A 17,649-nucleotide genomic window follows, 5' to 3' on the forward strand; every position below is an offset into this window, starting at 1 on the left:
TTTTATCGTACGTTTAACTCGTTATAACGCTTACCCTCATCATGTTTAAAGCTTCGGGCGAGTCGATAAGAACGCAATGAAGCACGTCCAACATTCCAGTGCCTTCGCTGGAAGCCTGCGATCCGAGTCGACTGAACAACCAGTTCAAACGATTGCTGTTAGCAAATTGCGCGCAGTTTGTGTGATTTCCTTTGATAATAGCTGCCAATAGTTGATACAGGTATCCTGATATTTGATCCCAAGCTTGACCACTCTCGTCTCCCGAAAGTGCCACGAGGAAACCTTGTGACGTAATCACGTTGATCTTGTCGATGGCTTCGAGTATCAAGTTCAATATACCCTCTTCTTGAAACAGGTCTTGACGATTTCTCAGAGCGCGGAATCTGTTTTGTTTCTCTTCGTGCTCTACATAAATCGTTAGAGTACGTCAATCTACTGTAATAATAGCGTTTCTGCGATCATAATAGTTTGCTTACCCATGTCGTCTTCGGGTTGAGCAAAATAATTAATCAAGTCTTCCAGACACATCACCATTTCGTTCAGATTCACATTTTGGAAGAACATAGACGCTCTTCTATCTACTTGCAGCGTCTCTAGGCCTCTAAAACATATTCGGTCCTTTTAGCGATCTGCCTGTCCACGTTAATTTATCATTCGGTTTGTAACGGCTCTGTACGCTTCCATCCAAGCCTCTACCATTTTTAATTGCATACTTTAATGTGGAGAAATTACAGTATCGATCGAACGATAGACACTCACGTGATGAACTGGGTGAACAGACTGCTGCACTTTCGTATCACACGAGCTGTCCGGGACTCTTCCTCTTGAGACCGAGAGAAGTCCAAACCATCGTCCATCTTTCCTTCTTCGTGAAGGACGGCTTGCTTCTCCTCCACTTTGCCCACACCCTTTTTCTTCGTCTCGTACGACTATGATATAAATCAAAGTCAATCAAAGTCAAGTTTAATCCACCTCAACGAATAATATATATGTACTTTGAGTGTAAATGCGTGTACGTACATCAAGATGAGTTATCTCAATAGTTAGGAGTTATGAGTGTAAAAAATAAAAAAGAGGATGCATATGAATTTGGAATTTATGTATGGATAGACTTCTTACGTTTAGTAAATATAGTAATAAACGTTTTAATTTGGACATTTTATATGTTTCATATTTGTATATATTTTAAGATATATATAAAGATCAGCTTTTATAAATTATTAAACTGTCCTAAGAGTTTTGTGCAGATGTGCATCTTTGCTTCTTCGTTTAAATGATTCACTTGCTTGAATATAAGAATCCTACGTATAAATTGTTATTAATGTATACCTTGTACGAGACCCAGAGGCAAGTAGTAGCGTGCTGCATGATAACAGTCGAGTCACCATACTTGATGATGGGTGTACCGATAACTTCGAGGTCCTTATCCTCGAGAATGATCTTCTGATCATCCTTTTCTTGCCGTAACCAAAACGTTGAAGTCTCGGTCGTTGCCTCGTTTCTTCAAACACAGAACATAATTATGTAACTTACGATTATTGGCACGATGTTCCACTTGACCTTTGAACTTTTCTATTAATACCTATTAATAGATATCTACCTATCGACCAGGTACAGTTCGTTGTTTTCTTTGACACCAAGGTAACGTCCAGTTGTCAAGTGTCTGATCCTCATCGGATGCAGCCAGTTGATAAAACCACCGGCCCATTTAGTTCTTGCCAGCTCCAGTCTCCATAGAGATCGAGCTTGACTCATTACGCTGCCTCCCTCGTACACCACTATACTGTAAGCAATATATTAACTACTAGAAGCCATATCTAGCTTCAGCTGTGCTAATCGAATTATCTATAGAAACGATTATCTCTAGTGGAATGAACGCGACGATTTCGAAAATAAATAAATAACAAGTTGTAATTAACTTTCTCGAGAAGGATTTTCCTTCCAACAATGAATGCAACAATACGATGGCGTGAAGCGTAATTGGATTGTACATTATGAGATATTTAAAGATGCAAGTTAGAATGTATACTATATGCAAAAATATATAAAACGTTCGAAATATAGTATTTGTTATGACGCTCGGTGGATGAAACATATTTACGTTCAATCTACATCTTTTGTTCGGTTCTGTTTACAAAAATATGAACTTGCATAAAAATAGTTATTTTGCTGCATACAGTTTTGCTAGTCCAAAGGGATAGAGGAAGGGGTTGAATTTTTTAACACTTACTTTTGACTCGGTGTTGTGCCCCATGTTGACGGTATAGTGAGGCATTCGTCGCCACCGTGAAAAAATCGTAGAACGTCACCGCCAAATACGTAACCAACGTATTTCATCCGGCTGATTCCAGTGCCGTAAGGTTGTACCGACCAGTGGGTTACGTGGAACGAGGCGTTAACCACGGATAAGTCGTTCTCTTTTGTTGTGTGCTAGATAAATGTAGACGAGATTAATTTTCAAGATAGTGCGCATTTTAATGATCTCACGGTGAGACAACAAAATATTTGTTTATTTGAGTGCGATGCTTAACAAATATCATTGTGAACGAAGCTATTGGGAATATTACTGGAAAATATTATTGTTTTCTGTTTGTGTTGCTTACCAAGTATCTCTCAGTAGCCACAGATACCAGAATAAGGTCATCACCGACTCGAACCTTCTCACCCTCTGATCTCTGCTTCGATGCTGGATGCACAGTCCACCAACACGCCTCACCTAAATGATCAATCGTATTACGTACACGTAAACACGACAGGAATTGATATTAGTTGATATTAATTCGATCGCGTTCCTTCGGCTAACCTTGAGAATGCTGTTGCAGACCTACGTCGAAAGCCAACTTGTCGTTGGACGAGCTGGTCGATAAACACGCCAAATACTGTAAACGAAACAGTCAGTTGTTGTGAAAATGACGATCGAACGATGATACGTTTATCAATTATGTGCGAAAAAAGATGCAATTGTTTACCATGTCGCTGTTTTGATGCCTCAGTAAAATAGCGTTGCCATACAATAACGTTCTGTGTCCAGATCCAGTGCCCTTCCCCTAAAATTACGGAACGATATTCTAGCGATTAGATGAAACATGTAGGAAGCCTGAGATACACGTAGGTCGAAAATGGATTAAAGAGAGAGAGAAAAAAAAGAAACATAAAATAAGTACACAAGCATACCGATAAGAGAAGGCCATAAATAATGATTGTTAACGAATGAATGTCAATGGCAGGCATGTATTCATGCTCGTACGATCGAAAAAATAAATGCGTAAATTGATTGTATGTTAATTGAATGTAAAAGAGAAAAGTACGCAGTCATAGAAATTGGCGCGATCAGCATACAAGCACAACGTAACTGTGTCAGTATTTAAACATAAGATAGAAAGATGCATAATTGAAGAAAGAAATTTCAACGAGGAGGAAAGAAAAGAATAACCAAATGGAAGAGAAAAGAGAAAGAATGAAAAGATCGGTGCAAGCAAATGACGTTACTCACAAGCATGAACGTAAACGTAAACGTAAACGTAAACGTAAACGTAAACGGTGTCTTAGAGCGATACGGAAGGTATACTTACTAAATTTTCTTGCTGCTGCAAACAGAAACACAGATGTTGTAAATCTCATCCTTTCGCTTTGTCAATCGTGAATAGATAGAGAAAGAATAGTAGAAAGAAAAATTCGGTCAACACGCTTACAATGTCGGTCGATAGGTAAAAATGTTTTGCATGAAATTCTCGTTTTGCGGTGAGGTGCAACGCATCGACGTAACAAAAATTGGACATAAACATGGGACGTAAAAACAAATACGGACAAATGAAAGACAACTTGAGACGTGTTACACGGCTACATGGACGCATGCCACACTTATTGGATAAGGAAACGTGCGGATGCATTCAGAAAATTATTTCGTTGTGTCTTATCGAGGAATAAAAAAGGTACGGAAAGAACAGCGATTCAAACGTAATTTAATTCGCAGTCTATCAAAAACAACGTGGATAGGTTCGCAAAATCGCAGGTATCTACTTTCTAAGTGCATCGTTCAGTTTAGTTGGTACAATTTTACAAAAATATGGATAAATGATATTGATTAATCTCTCCCGTATACGATACATGAGATCAAATGGATTTTATGGCCCACTCCTATGCAGGTGATTTAAGTACAGAGGTCATTCACGTCGACCAATCGATTTACGCACGATGCAGAGGAGAGTCTTGTTTATCGTACGGATTAAACATACTGCAACTATTTGTTGTCACAGTTATCGAACAAAAAGTAGATACGGCGAATATATATGACGAGAACGCCTGCACAGGAAAATGAAAAAATATCACGGTGTGGAGGATTAGAAAATTAGAAAAGAAACAGTTGCTTCGACAACGTAACGTTCGAACGATCGTGTCAGTGACACACGAGGATCATCGTACGATGAAGGATGATAAAGAAGTGGTACGTTACCGTCTCGGAACCGGCGGCGGTTACCAATTCCTGCAGAGCTCTCACCGACAGAGCTTGTTCTATTACGAATACGCATTGCGACAGGTCAGGTGGTATGTTCTGCAATTGTAAATAAAATGGTCAATATTAAATTTCTACATTTATTTGGCTCAACTTTGTCAGCAATCGTAACGAAATACAACAATCGAATTAATTAAAAATTCTACCTTGTCTGCGATATTCTCGAGGAAACAGTGTCGATTACCAAATCCCTCAGCTGCGAGGCAAACCCTTTCACCAGTTGCGGTACAGGACAGACATACCATGTCCTCCTACAATTTCGATTCATCGTTGAATTCAATTTTTCTTTTATCATTTTTCGTCTAATTATCCGAAACACGAAACAGTACTAGCAAACGCTGATCTGTTTTTAATTTCCATGGCATCGTGTACATACTATATACAACGATGTTATATACATTTTGATGATATTTCGTTGCAATAATGTAATTTTCGAAATTCTCAGTTTTCGAAATAACTAATATATAGTACTAACAAACGCCGATCTGTCTTTAATTTCCGTAGCATTGCATAACTGTTATATAATAGAAACTTTGATAATTCTTTTGAAATAACGCAGTCTTCGAAATGTTCATTTATTTAATAAATATATAAAAAATGGTAACGTAGTGAGAGAAAGAGGTGTTGTGTTTAAAAAATGATTCATTGATGCATTAGAAACACGAGAACCAACGACGACCTTTGCGAAACGCTAAAATATGATGTGAGCCAAACGGCAGATGTTACGCACAGTGCCAGAACCAATTTGGACCGTCTCAGGAATGCTCGACGCTGGTTTTATACAAGCATACTGGGAAACGCTTCTCAACACTTTCAAAGCGAATTGTCAGGGAAACGATTTCACTGTTTTTACTACGCAAGCCTTGCTTAAGCGTTACTTAAGAGGCAGGAGTGGTAGTATTCTTCGGTATAAGACAGTGGCTTCGACTGAGTCATATCTCACGCGAATGAGTTTTATCATGCAATTCCGCCAATGTACAACGCAATTCGGCGAAAATATACAGACAAGAATTTTCGAAGTAGTTCTAACTTGATTAAACAATCTGTACTATATATTTGAAATAAAACAGTGACGCGACACGCCGGTGCGCTTAGGATTGCATTCTTTAACAACAGTATTGAAATTATCGACGATTAAAATATAAAACTTCTGCTGAGGAACTTGAAAACAGAAATATATGAAAATATATAATGCAAACTTTTATCCATATATTTTACGACAAATCATTCAAATACTCAAAATTTATCGTTGCAAATGTAGAAAATTTCTACGGCAAGGTATACGAACTGGTCATATCGAATACTTTGATAATTTTGAAGTAAATATAGCAATAGTATTTTTAAAGCGGCAGATTACGGTCGTGGACGGATTTAGAGTTTCGAACGGATGTGAATGATCGATTCTAATTCGCCCATGCGTTTCAAATTAGTGTCTTGGAGCATATTCGACGGCCCGTGGAAACTTTTTACGCTCGATAACGCAATTAAACAGTCGCTCTTTATCACTGCGATCGACGACCAATGGTGCAATATGCTAACACAATTATTTCTATCGTCAACGACGACCTGTCATGGCGCGTCGTATCGCTCGCAAAAATTCCGTGTTGTTCCTCCATATAAAATTCGTACGCGCGACGTCAAGAGTAACGGCAGTTCTGCTTCGTTACTTTACATATTTTTCACGCAGATAAAAGGAGCACGCATATCCAAACGCAACGCGTACGACACGAACGCCGTCATGGCGTATTATAAAAAAAACGTGTTCGAGGGTGAATTAACATAACGTGTTACCGGGTTATACGAAAAGGCACGCAAGTCTCATCTGGCCGTCGAGTATATTTGCGATTCAGGCCTGCCAACACCTTTGCAAATTTGTCTAACGACAACGTTGATGGCGTTTCGCATTTTAATTATTATTTTAGCTGTTCGTTAGCAATTTCTGATAAAATCTAAGGATCACCGATGGCTGATTACAAGTTTCAATCGTGATTTCTCGTGGTATTTCATTCGAATATTGCTGCGCGAATAATTAATAGACAAACATCTTTGCAAATTTATTTAATGAGAATATCGACGATGTTCTCTGCCTCAATTTCTATCTCGATTGTTCGTTGAATAATTTCCGGTAGAATCAATAAATTACGGACAAGAATATAGGAATTTTGGTCGCTTACGATCTATGTATAATCACGACTTTTCTCGGTGTTCCATTCAATTATGGAGAATGAAGCAATCGAACACGGATAATGAATCAAATAAACCAATTATTTCCGCTCTCCGCGACATCACCGCGATCGAACCTGCAACGTGTTGCAAGCGCGGGTCAAGGATTGGTTTATATTTTAGTGTTCAACAATTGGGCGCGATTTTATTCTAACGTGTAATAGATGTATATCAAATCCATTTATGACATCGTACTAAGAATCGTACTTCAATCGTATAGGTATAATTTCACAGTTTAAAAGGAACAAACGTTTCGATTCGAACGATTACGTCGTTAATTGCCGATCGATATCTTCATTGTATAGCGAGGTGCTTTCAGCACTTTCCAAACTACTCGTATCGGCTACTTGGCCCGTGGTTGTGTACGAAACCGACGAGCAATTGTTACGAATCGTTAATGATACGTTCTTTGCGTTCTCGTACGCAAGCATTCGCTGAAACGAAGCACGTTATTAACTCGGACGGTCGCTTTTCGACGTGGAATCTTTAATGAAGAGATACCTACACAAGCTGTATTGATCATACGGAACAATGCAACGTCGATTGCTAAAATTAACTGTCACGACGCTCTTAAAGAAGAGAGTTGACAGTCTAGAAGTGGCTCGTCCGCTAGACGCACGGCATATTTAAACGGTCCAATTTAGTATTAATTTTAATTAGCCAGCATCGTCTATTTGTCGCCACTCGTGCCGTTAGCGACGAGTGAATGTAAGCGAATCGTAAAAGTGTGCACGATAATTTTGAGGGGCGCTCTACGATGCCAATAGCTGTTGACTTAATTAACGATCATTACATACAAGCCAGCGGATCGTGCGCGATGACATGACTTTTTTTTAGCCATCTTTATATTTCTCGAGACATCTCAACATTCTCGAACGTTTTCATTGGACGGATACCGCCAAAGATAACATCCATGCGATTCTACGTACGTCCGATATATTTTCGTGAAATTACGTTAAACGATTTATACCAGTTTCTGAAATTGAAAACGGTGCAAGGAAGAGAAAGAAAAGAGAGAAAACACTGGAGAATGAAATTACGCTCCTATTTCCGTCCTTTCTCGAAGCGGGGTAAAATTGATTTACGTCGGACTCGTTCTCGTGCCAAGCAAGGCTAGCGATAATTTCGAAAAGATTATGTATATTTGTCTTCGTTAAACTGGATGAACGAATGCGTCGTTATAAATTTCGTTTAATCGCATTAATCGGCTCTCGATAAAGTAAACGGGACGTGAAACGATGAGACGATGGTTTTACTGGGATTAATAACAAAGATAGAAATTATCGATTTGCGTGTCGATGATAAACGAAACGTTCGGTTATAATCAGCTCCATCGTATTAATGCTCGATTCACGTATAACACTATCGATTCTTCTGTTCCTATCTAAGCGAATCTAGCCGATGAAAGCTTCAAATGTTTTCAACCGTTTGGACATTTCAGGTTTCGGCCACACATAATCAAATTTTCAAGTAAAGCTTAATAATAACGGCACAGCAATAGAACATGGATCGACCATTCGATTATGAAAATCCTAATGACGACAGGTGAGACACGTTCGATCCTATAAACTAGGCTAGAATCGTGTTTAAAATCATTTATCTCTGAATCGACACGATCGTTCCTCTAAAACGAGGTTGGCTTTCCTATAACTAGATCGGTCTCGATTAAATTTCGTCGTGAATCCAACGATAAACTTGTTTCTCGCACGATTTCCTAATCAACGAATCGGCAATCCCATATAGTTGAACTCAACTTCAAAGGATCAAAGAAATATTAAATATATTATTTTCTCGTTTGAGACAATCGATTTGTGACACGTCGCACACCAGCCAAAAACATATGACAACCATATAACGTTGCATGCCCCTAAACATTTTCTTTCTTTCTTCTTTTTTTTTTTTTTTTTTTATTTAGCCGATACATATTTACTAAAATGCAGTATATTTTATCAGTGAAAAACGTGAAATTCGGTGGCGATCGATAACATTGTTTCTCTTCGAATAAATATATCCGGTTATGCTTCCCAGTCACGAACGCCACTTACACTCGTTTAACACTTTGGATGGGGATATGCGATATCGTGTAATTTCATTAGCACGTAATTTCCTTCGATTCGTTTAATCAAACGCATCTCGTACCTTGGAAACACGACAAAGAAAAGTAATTAGTGTCGGTTATAGCGGTCCATGTTTCAAAAGACCTCTGGTTTAAGGTATTTCTTCGTGGCATAGTAATTTCCTTGGAGACCTTGGAACTTGGACGACCACTTTTACGGATGCGCGATTCTTCAAAGATTCCCCCGTGCAACTTCTGGGTCACGAGTAGTTTCCACGAACGATCCTCTTAACGATATTTCGAATTAAAAGCAATTCTCAACGCTATTTTACGAATTAGATGTTATTTGGTCTTCTTTTTGAGGCAAAACATTTTAGGTTCGTAACGGGGTAAGCGTTCTCACTAGTAAACGATATTCGCGACATGGAAGATAGTTCGCGAACAACGCTTGCAAGATATTCGCAAACATTTCACGATCGCTTTATGATCACTTTACGATTTTCGTGCGAATATTACTCGTAATAAACTCATGAATAGTTCTTTAAAGCTACGAAAATGTGTCATGTACCAATCGTGATCGATAGGAGCTTCGACGTAGACCGAGGATTTTCATGCTTTTCATAAATAAATATATCCCAGTTCACCACAACTCAGTAACAATAAGATCGATATATCTTGCATGTAGAACTATCTTTGGATAATAAAGGCTTTATGGTATATATCACTGATCGAAAACCGCCGATACAGGCGTTTCAGAGAATTATGTTTCATGAACATATTCGCCAACTCCTAAAGATTTAAAGGCAGCAATTTCAACGTTGTTCTTTCTCTTGATAGAAATGTAACGCAACAGACTGTTCATCAAGAACCGAATCCAGCCGTGGATAACCCAGTTGTCGAAAGGGGAAGTAGAAGAGGATGTCGCAGGCGTTCCCGAAGAAGAAGAAGGAAGTCCAAATGCGTCTGCAAGCCTCGTAGAAGGCTGATTCTATCGTCTAATCCTTTCATCATCTTCTATTTGGAAATGTACTTCAAAACGCCTGGGAAACGCGTGACGACAGTGGCTCGCGAGGCTGGTAAAAAGTGGTGTTCCATGTCGGAAAGTTCAAAGCGAAAGTACTACAAGCTCGCAGAAAGGGTGAGGCGACGATGCTCCTCGCGGCGGAGGAGATAGCTTGCGATACGATGCACGAAGTGTCTGATTTACTTCGTATCCGTGATATCATTCTGATGATAGGATAAGAGAATACCCGGAAGAAAGCTTGAACGCTCTCACGTAACAAAGTGACGCGTATTCCAAAGCAAGAAACGGCCGTTTGAAACGCGAAACGCGTGCAACCTGCAGAAGTCGTATTATCGTAAAATCGAGGCATCGTATCGAAATTCGAATCATGGAATTCGTGTTCGAAAAACGAGATCGAGCGTATATACATTCACACTGAAACATACTTTGTACTTTGTGGAACGAATGTACAGGTTTTTTTATACGTAGAAAAGGCCAGAACGTTGCGCAACGACGGCGTGTTGCAGAAAATGGAAAAGGCAAATAACAGAGGAAGGGAGAAACACGGAGGAAGAAAAAAAAATCGATGGACACGCGTGTCGGTGTTGTTGATCGGCGATATTCCCCGATAAGAGGACCGCGTGCATCAGAGAGATATATTTTTACTAAAGGCGGGTATTAAAGAGTCGAGCATCGAGCGCGTGCAGCTTACGGAAGCTCAAGGCTGTAGCTACCCTCTCGGTCACTATGTTACTGCCTGATCCTTGCGGGTTGAACGAGGTCAAGGTCGTTCGACACGAGAACTTTAAGTGCTTCCACGATTCATTGAATTCCTCCCCCCCCCCTGTGCTCGTCCTTTGCAACGGAAAATCGCGATTTTATGCAAGACAACAGCACCGTAAACACCGCTCACACCGCGAATGCTAACTTTAAACGCCTTTTAAGCGGATTTACCCGACGTCACCTACTCGCTTGCCATCTAATTGCGTTCGAGCCTGAACGATATCCGACCTTCTACGATGTCGCGTTCTTTCTTCGCCGAGTCCAATCCTTCAATAACATCGCGCGCTTTTCGACCGCTCCCACGTGATGATCCGAGCTAGTCGAAGACTTTTCTGCGCGCGACTTTTACGTGAAAATATCGCGTAATCGTTTAATGTCCATCGAACGTTTCTCTCGTTGGATCAGCGTTTGCAGGGTACCAAACTATAATACAACAAAAAAGAAAAAAAAGGAAAAAAAAATTCGTTCCTTTGATAATAAAGGTCCATGTCACGCTCAACTGTTAAATTGCTCTTTGGAATCGTAAGATAAATCGCTAGAAAAATTTTCCTATTGCGTTATCAATTTTTAATGTAGTAACGGATAAACATTTGACTCACCGTACGGAGGAAGGATACGTCATCCTGCTCGGAGCCACCCTCGCTGTCAGCCATCCCGTCGGTACGTTTTCACGTAGCCTGACGCCGAGCTCAGTTCACCTCTCCCTCGCGTTATTTTTCTCGGTCGTGGTCTGGCCTGGTTCTCCGCGACGCACGTCCACCGTCTCCAGCCTCGTAGTCAATAGGGTGCGGATGAACGGTCACACGCGGTCACAATTCGACATGGTTCGCCTTTCCGGTGGCACACACACGGCTGCCGGTGCGGAACGTTTACGCGCTGGCCGACGATGTCCACCAACACCACCAGCACGGTGTCGACGACGTCCTAACCTCCGATAGCGTACCAATGATCAGCCACTACTGGCCGGAGAATGGCTCGCGTGAACCTCGGCAACCCCTGCGCAAGCGCCCGTTTCCTTCAATCAAATTCCGCATGCTCGAAATTCCGTCGTAATGAAAACGATACCCCGTATACACCACCCCTTGTTGCTGTTTTTCTTTTATGTCAGGACAGTCTGCTCATTTCGGTGATTTAAGTGGGTTAAAAGGGGCTAGTAGTTTGGAAATTCCCTGTATCTCCAGTAATCTTGATCGACTCGATAGATTTCACGAATTTATCGAGTTCCGGAATCTTGGAAGTTTAGAGACATGGAATGTTTCAGACGTCCTTGGGATGGGAAAGATCGCGAAATATTTTTGAAATTCATTAGCAATTTACCGGAAGGTTTGACTGGGTTTACAATTGATACAGCGAATGCACGAATCGTGTCTAAGCTGCAAGATCCTTCGTATTTCGTCGAAAATATTAATTAGGTTACCCCGTTACTCGAAAAGAAGTCAGAAACAGGGGAAATTGTATTGCGTCCTACGCACTGATTTAAACGATCAAAGTTGGGAAGAAAGCGCAGAAGGTAGAAGTTGGCTGAGCGAGAAGGGGAGGCTGCCTGGATCTTACCGCGTTTAATTGAATTGGGAAAGTAGAGAAGTAATTATCGTGCCCTAGAACATTTCTACCTGGTGCATTTTGAAACTAGATACACACATTATTATTTATTATTATTATTTAGCAAATATCGTAATGCATCGCAGATCGTTTGGTCTATTATTTTTCCAATGAATCATCCACGCGCTATTAATCTTCGCTTATCATTTCTATACACGATCACTGCTAATTGCGGCATTGATTACGGTAGCGTTGCTATCATTGTTGTTAACGGTATTATCGGTTTTACTATTTACGTAATTGTAGTGACGATGCGTAAACGTGCGTCAATTAAACGGAGAAAACTTCCATCAACGAAGACCGTATATTTAGATATAAATCCAACGGGTGACGGGTTTAAGTAAAAATAGTTTAGAGCAACTGTTCCACCCCCTCCCTTCCCCCCGTATTACTTCCGATACAATTTAAGGTATAACGATCTGACGTCTCACTTGGAACAAATTCCTTTGCCATTGCACTCTTCCATTCTAATAACCGCGTCAAATTTATAAACCAACATACACACGCGACACGTAAGACCAAACATAAAATGGTTACGAGTAATCCGTGGAAATCCAATTTGCGCACGAATCGGAATAAATCCAATTTCGTGTGAACCTTTCGATCAAGTTTGAAGCAGTTCTTCATCCTCGACCGATATTCGTTCCCGAATATCAATCGAACAAATCGAATTTAATTACTCGGTTAATTAAACGATATCATCGACGATAACAAACGCGATGGTGGACGACGTTGACGCGAACAGACACACGCTTCGAATCGGACCTGTTTCATTCTCGCGTCTATTTCCAGCAACCGGCAGAAATAGATGCATTTACCACACGGTGAAACGTGCGAGGGATCCGTGTGAGCTTGGCCGTGCCTCTACTCGAATTAGAAATGGCAACATGTTAATCGAAGGTTAAGGATATCGCCACGATGTATGAGCGAGTCGCGAGACGCGATCCCGAGAGGAATCGTCGAGAGTGCGTACGAACGACCGCCGATAAATCAGCGACGCGTTGCCACGAATTGGCAACGAATCAGCATAAATTAATATTGTCCTAGTGCTAAATATTTCTTTGAACAATTCTTACGGAGTAGCAGCGAGAAAATATACCTTGTTACCGAGATGGGAGCGTGTGAACGAATTCGTGCGAGTGTTTCGCAATTTTGGAAATTCGCTGCCAGAATATACACGAGCTACGTGGAAGATCAGCATCGTCGCGTGCATCTAAACGGAATATACCTATCTCTGTGCGCGATCGATCACTTCGATCGAGCAATCGAGCGTTTCATCCACCGATGTAGGAAATATCGTCGCGAAAGAAAAAGGTAAGAGAAAAGCTGGCCGTACGTATCTGTAATTAAAACAGGCACAAACTTTCGAGAAAGCTGCCTGTGGCGCGTATCGCGCCCACTCGTACGCAGCCACGCATACGCTTCTCCATGCGTACAGTATGCAAATGCATCGAGGTCGATCGGTCTGCCGAGTATCCGCAATGCAACCGGTAATTCACGCCGCATTACTTTCAAACTGCACGCCTTTTTTTTCAGCCACTTCACTGTATCGCGAAACAGACGAATCGATCAGAAACCAAAACTGCCCTCGAAGTTTCACCTCGAGAATCGAAAGGGAAAACCGTAAAGAAACTTCCTTTTACACTATACACCAAAAACAAAAAAAAAAAACGATAACACTCACTCTTGTCTGAAATCGATTTGCGGATCGACCTGGATCGAGCCAGGGGTTAATTCGGTCGAACGATTCAGGATGGCTGGATCGTTCGTTTTCTTGGTCGGGCCCCACCGACGAAATTCGTATCGAGGCTCGAGCGGTTCTGCCGGAGCACGATGCCGAGCGGAGTGAAGCGAGCGAACGAGCTAGCGGCGCTCTCCGGCTATTTTCAGCCTCGAGCCGAGCCCGCGTTGCCTCTCCTCACGCTACGCGTCGCCGTTCCTCCGCGTTGCACGCAAAACACACCGTGTTGCTGTCGCTTCTCGCAACGACGGTGTCTTGCCACGTCGTTTGAACGAATTACGAGCAAGTTCGATAATAAACAGGTTCGTCAAACGATCTTAAAAAGATAACGAAACTACCCTAAACAGATATTTAAACTAGTAGATATTATTTCGCGTATGACCCGTTTCTATACTTTTGGATGTCCCGTTTCGTGTTCTCGGAGTATATTTTATGTGCGTGTCAGAGAAACGTATGACTAACGTCGGTACAAGGAACGGCTGTTATTTATTATTGCAACATATGTAATTACAAGTTTCATTGAGTCGATGTTACAATTTTGCAATTGCCTCGTCGCTGTTGGCAATGTTTGCCAAATTCTCCTGTATCGAGAAATAGACTTGATTCAAGCGTACAGAGAATTCCGACAGTGGTCAGACGAAGCGTTTTCCATGAAATTACCCTTATAACGCACCACCGACAGAGAGTAAATTCTGGTGTATTGATCGCACTTGGTTGTTCCCGGCTGTTGGTATTCGTTCACGTCTCGTCAGCGGGTCTGCAGTGAATAAAGTAGAATAGGATTTTTTTAGCAGGATATATTTTTTAACGATTGCGTGACGTTAGATGGCGAGATTATCTAACGTTGTACTGTTTTTCTTTTTTTTTTTATTTTGAGTGGCTATTGTTTAGAAAGGATGTAAAAAGATTTTTCTGAAATTTATTTCTTACGATACTATTTTTTCGTCCATTGTTATTACCTACTTCACGTCGATAAAAATTAACGCGCGACGAACGTTAACAAGTTATAGATAGAAATTCAGTGCGATACAACGATATATCTTAACTTATGTTGACTACGATCTACGCGATCGAGATAGACGCTAGATCCGCGATAAATCTTCTACCCCTGTTTGTTTTATACGACCTCGGTGCTGAGCTACTGGTTGATTGACTTGCTTTGATCGATGGTTATCGCAGATTTATTGCTCGATAGAAGAGAACTTGTTAAAATTCTCACCGTGCGATAAATTCTTCCTGCACGATGTGAATTCGGTAGAAAGAAAAAAGAAAAAAAGGAAGAAAGGAGAGTATAACGAAAGGTAACAGCGTGTATCGATGTTGACTATAGAAATTTCGTATAAAATAGAATTCACCGAGGTGTCACGCGATACGATTCACGGCTCTATGGTGTTACGCAGGAAAGCATGTGTCATTCCTTACACTGCACTTCGTCCTCTTTGCGTGTACCTTAAAATACAACTATAGAGAAGCATCGAAGTAATCGAACGACGATATAACATTATTTCTATATTTGGAGCTTCACGGAAGGGTGTCTCTATAAATCACAGAGAAATCTCCCTTAGGACTCAAATTAAACAAACCTCAACCAAAATGGCATCCGCTCGAAGAAAGCACGATCCACGAAGACTCAAAATGTCAGTATCCAACCGTAAAATATCGTTGACAAATGGTCGGTTCTTGGCCTTCTCGCGATTCTTCTCCGACCGAAGAGCAATAAGCCGCGCGTCAAACGCGAGGAATTATTGACTTTATCTGTCCCTATCCTAGCGCCCCCTCTTTATATCGTGTAGCGCGGCAAATACGCGGTGGCTTTTTATCGAATATGGCAAACTTACCTAGACAATAAATCGCCTTAACCTGACCCGAGTGATCCCTTTATTGCCGGGCCCTTCGAAACGAGGGAAGGTTTGGCCCGCTCACTCTTTCGTGCTTCTTCGCGCAAATAAATTTGCACCGGCCGACCTGTACGCGTTGGAATCTGCCGGGGGAGCGTAATTTATTTTCACCCGTCTGCACCGAAGGCAATTGCATCATTTATATACGGACGCCGGACCGCTAAGGGTGGAAATTTGAAATTAAAACCCTGCCGAGCCGCAGCAACGATGGAAACTTTTGTTACGAGGTGTTCGACATTTCTCGCGATTTCAAATTGAAAGTGTATAAGAAATTGAGCGGATCGATAGAAAACAGTCATATGCCACAAATGTCATAAATTTAGGAAGGAGGACAATTTTTAGATGAAAGCTTTTCCAGAAAATGTACCGGATTGGAATCGCTTTAAATGTTAAATAAATGCCAACTATTCTCATACAATAATAAATTAATCTTTGATTTATTAGCTCTTGTCACTTTTAAATGTTGAATCAATTTGGCATATTTTATTGGCAAATAAATTTGGTAATAAGTGGAAAGACGGTCGAAGTATAACAAATTTTTAGTTAATCTCGCGTATTTGTATTATTTTGCTATAAATATTTTCTTCTCTTCCCGTTTCATTTGTCCTCGTTAGAAAAACGTTTTCTTCTTTTTCTTACTGTATCCAAGTGGAATAAGCGAGTAGTATTATCCCCATCTTTAAAATCTTTAAAATCTAAGTATCTTCTTACGAGCTTTCAAGAAAACCAAGTATATTGCCCTTCTATCTATATTCTATTTGTTTACTTTCTTTGACGTGAAATTTTCATACGATCTGTATAAATCATGGTAATACAAAAACGTACATGAGATGTTATATCGATACACGGAAAATGGTTAAATGAAAGCTAAGAGAAACTAATTGATAATAAAAAGAATAAAAAACATTGATACAGATGTGACACGTTCCCTTTTTCCACTAAACCTCTCAATTGTTAGCCGACAATCGAGGGAACAAGCTTGGCTACATCGAGGACTTCTCTTTATCGATGTATTAAAGCTCTTAATACCAGCTTGAACTTGTACAAACGCTGTTATATCGGACATGGCTTAAGCCCCGTTCAAACTTTCCCTTATGAATAAGTATTTCTCGGTGTCGCGAGAAACCTTGTCCGTTCCATTGCATTTATTAATTATACTCCGTGCAATGGATGGAATATTCGATTGGATAAAATGGAAACGAATAAACGGGAGAATGCGAAGCATAAATTGGATGCGCAGCACTTTGCGGACGGAAATTCGTGTTTCGTTCCCCCCCCCCCCCCCCGAGCTTTTTCGAAATTAACATTCTACAAGCAAAGCGTCAAGTATTTAGCTGTGAAAGTTAATATTTTAGTGGGTTTGTTTGTGAATTGTTAAAGGTTCAGTGTCGAATATACCAAGCAAAAAAAAAAAAAAAGGGAAACAGGAAAGGGAAAAAAAAGAATAAAATTTGAAAATATCGCAATGTCTGTATACTCAGTCAATATTTTATTTACTAGCAAACCGTTATTATTTTCGAACGAGTTAAAACGTAATTCGATATGGAGATACGATGTCGTCGTATTTGCGGTTTAGGCTTTCAAATAAAATATCGCTCGATTGAATAAAGCAACGCTTATCGGCGGTAACGATGCAGAATCATAGATGTTTCGAATAAAACTGGCGAATTCTAAAAAAAAAAAAAAAGAAACAAGAGGTAATTTTCGTTTCCCTAGGAAAACAAACGGAGATAAAGGGATCGCGAATTGAGACAAGTAAAAGTGATTTATTGTTTCAACAAGAATATCATTCCACGGAGATCCGCACCGTTTCGAATCTATTTCATTGGA

At 40.5% G+C, this 17,649-nt stretch overlaps 1 protein-coding gene across 8 annotated transcripts in view; it reads right to left on the bottom strand.

Moving 5' to 3' along the window:
• Positions 1-14,025, bottom strand: part of LOC126869015 (ryanodine receptor) — a 42,924-nt gene extending 28,899 nt beyond the window's left edge. For 6 of the 8 annotated variants that reach the window (XM_050625086.1, XM_050625081.1, XM_050625084.1 and 3 more), the window contains exons 1-14: positions 13,865-14,025; positions 11,178-11,574; positions 4,660-4,764; positions 4,454-4,552; positions 3,573-3,587; positions 2,970-3,047; positions 2,804-2,879; positions 2,604-2,716; positions 2,231-2,430; positions 1,601-1,783; positions 1,330-1,501; positions 760-929; positions 477-601; positions 35-405 (exon numbers count right to left, since the gene is read on the bottom strand). In XM_050625086.1, coding sequence (XP_050481043.1) covers positions 35-405; positions 477-601; positions 760-929; positions 1,330-1,501; positions 1,601-1,783; positions 2,231-2,430; positions 2,604-2,716; positions 2,804-2,879; positions 2,970-3,047; positions 3,573-3,587; positions 4,454-4,552; positions 4,660-4,764; positions 11,178-11,231 — 1,761 coding nt within the window. In that variant the 5' untranslated portion in view covers positions 11,232-11,574; positions 13,865-14,025. The remainder of the gene's footprint in view (positions 1-34; positions 406-476; positions 602-759; positions 930-1,329; positions 1,502-1,600; positions 1,784-2,230; positions 2,431-2,603; positions 2,717-2,803; positions 2,880-2,969; positions 3,048-3,572; positions 3,588-4,453; positions 4,553-4,659; positions 4,765-11,177; positions 11,575-13,864) is intronic. The other 2 variants (XM_050625085.1, XM_050625087.1) reach the window with 1 other exon arrangement.
• Between the last annotated feature and the right edge of the window lie 3,624 nt (positions 14,026-17,649).

The sequence above is a fragment of the Bombus huntii genome, chromosome 8 (genome assembly GCF_024542735.1).
Source record: "Bombus huntii isolate Logan2020A chromosome 8, iyBomHunt1.1, whole genome shotgun sequence".
NCBI classification, from domain to species: domain Eukaryota; kingdom Metazoa; phylum Arthropoda; class Insecta; order Hymenoptera; family Apidae; genus Bombus; species Bombus huntii.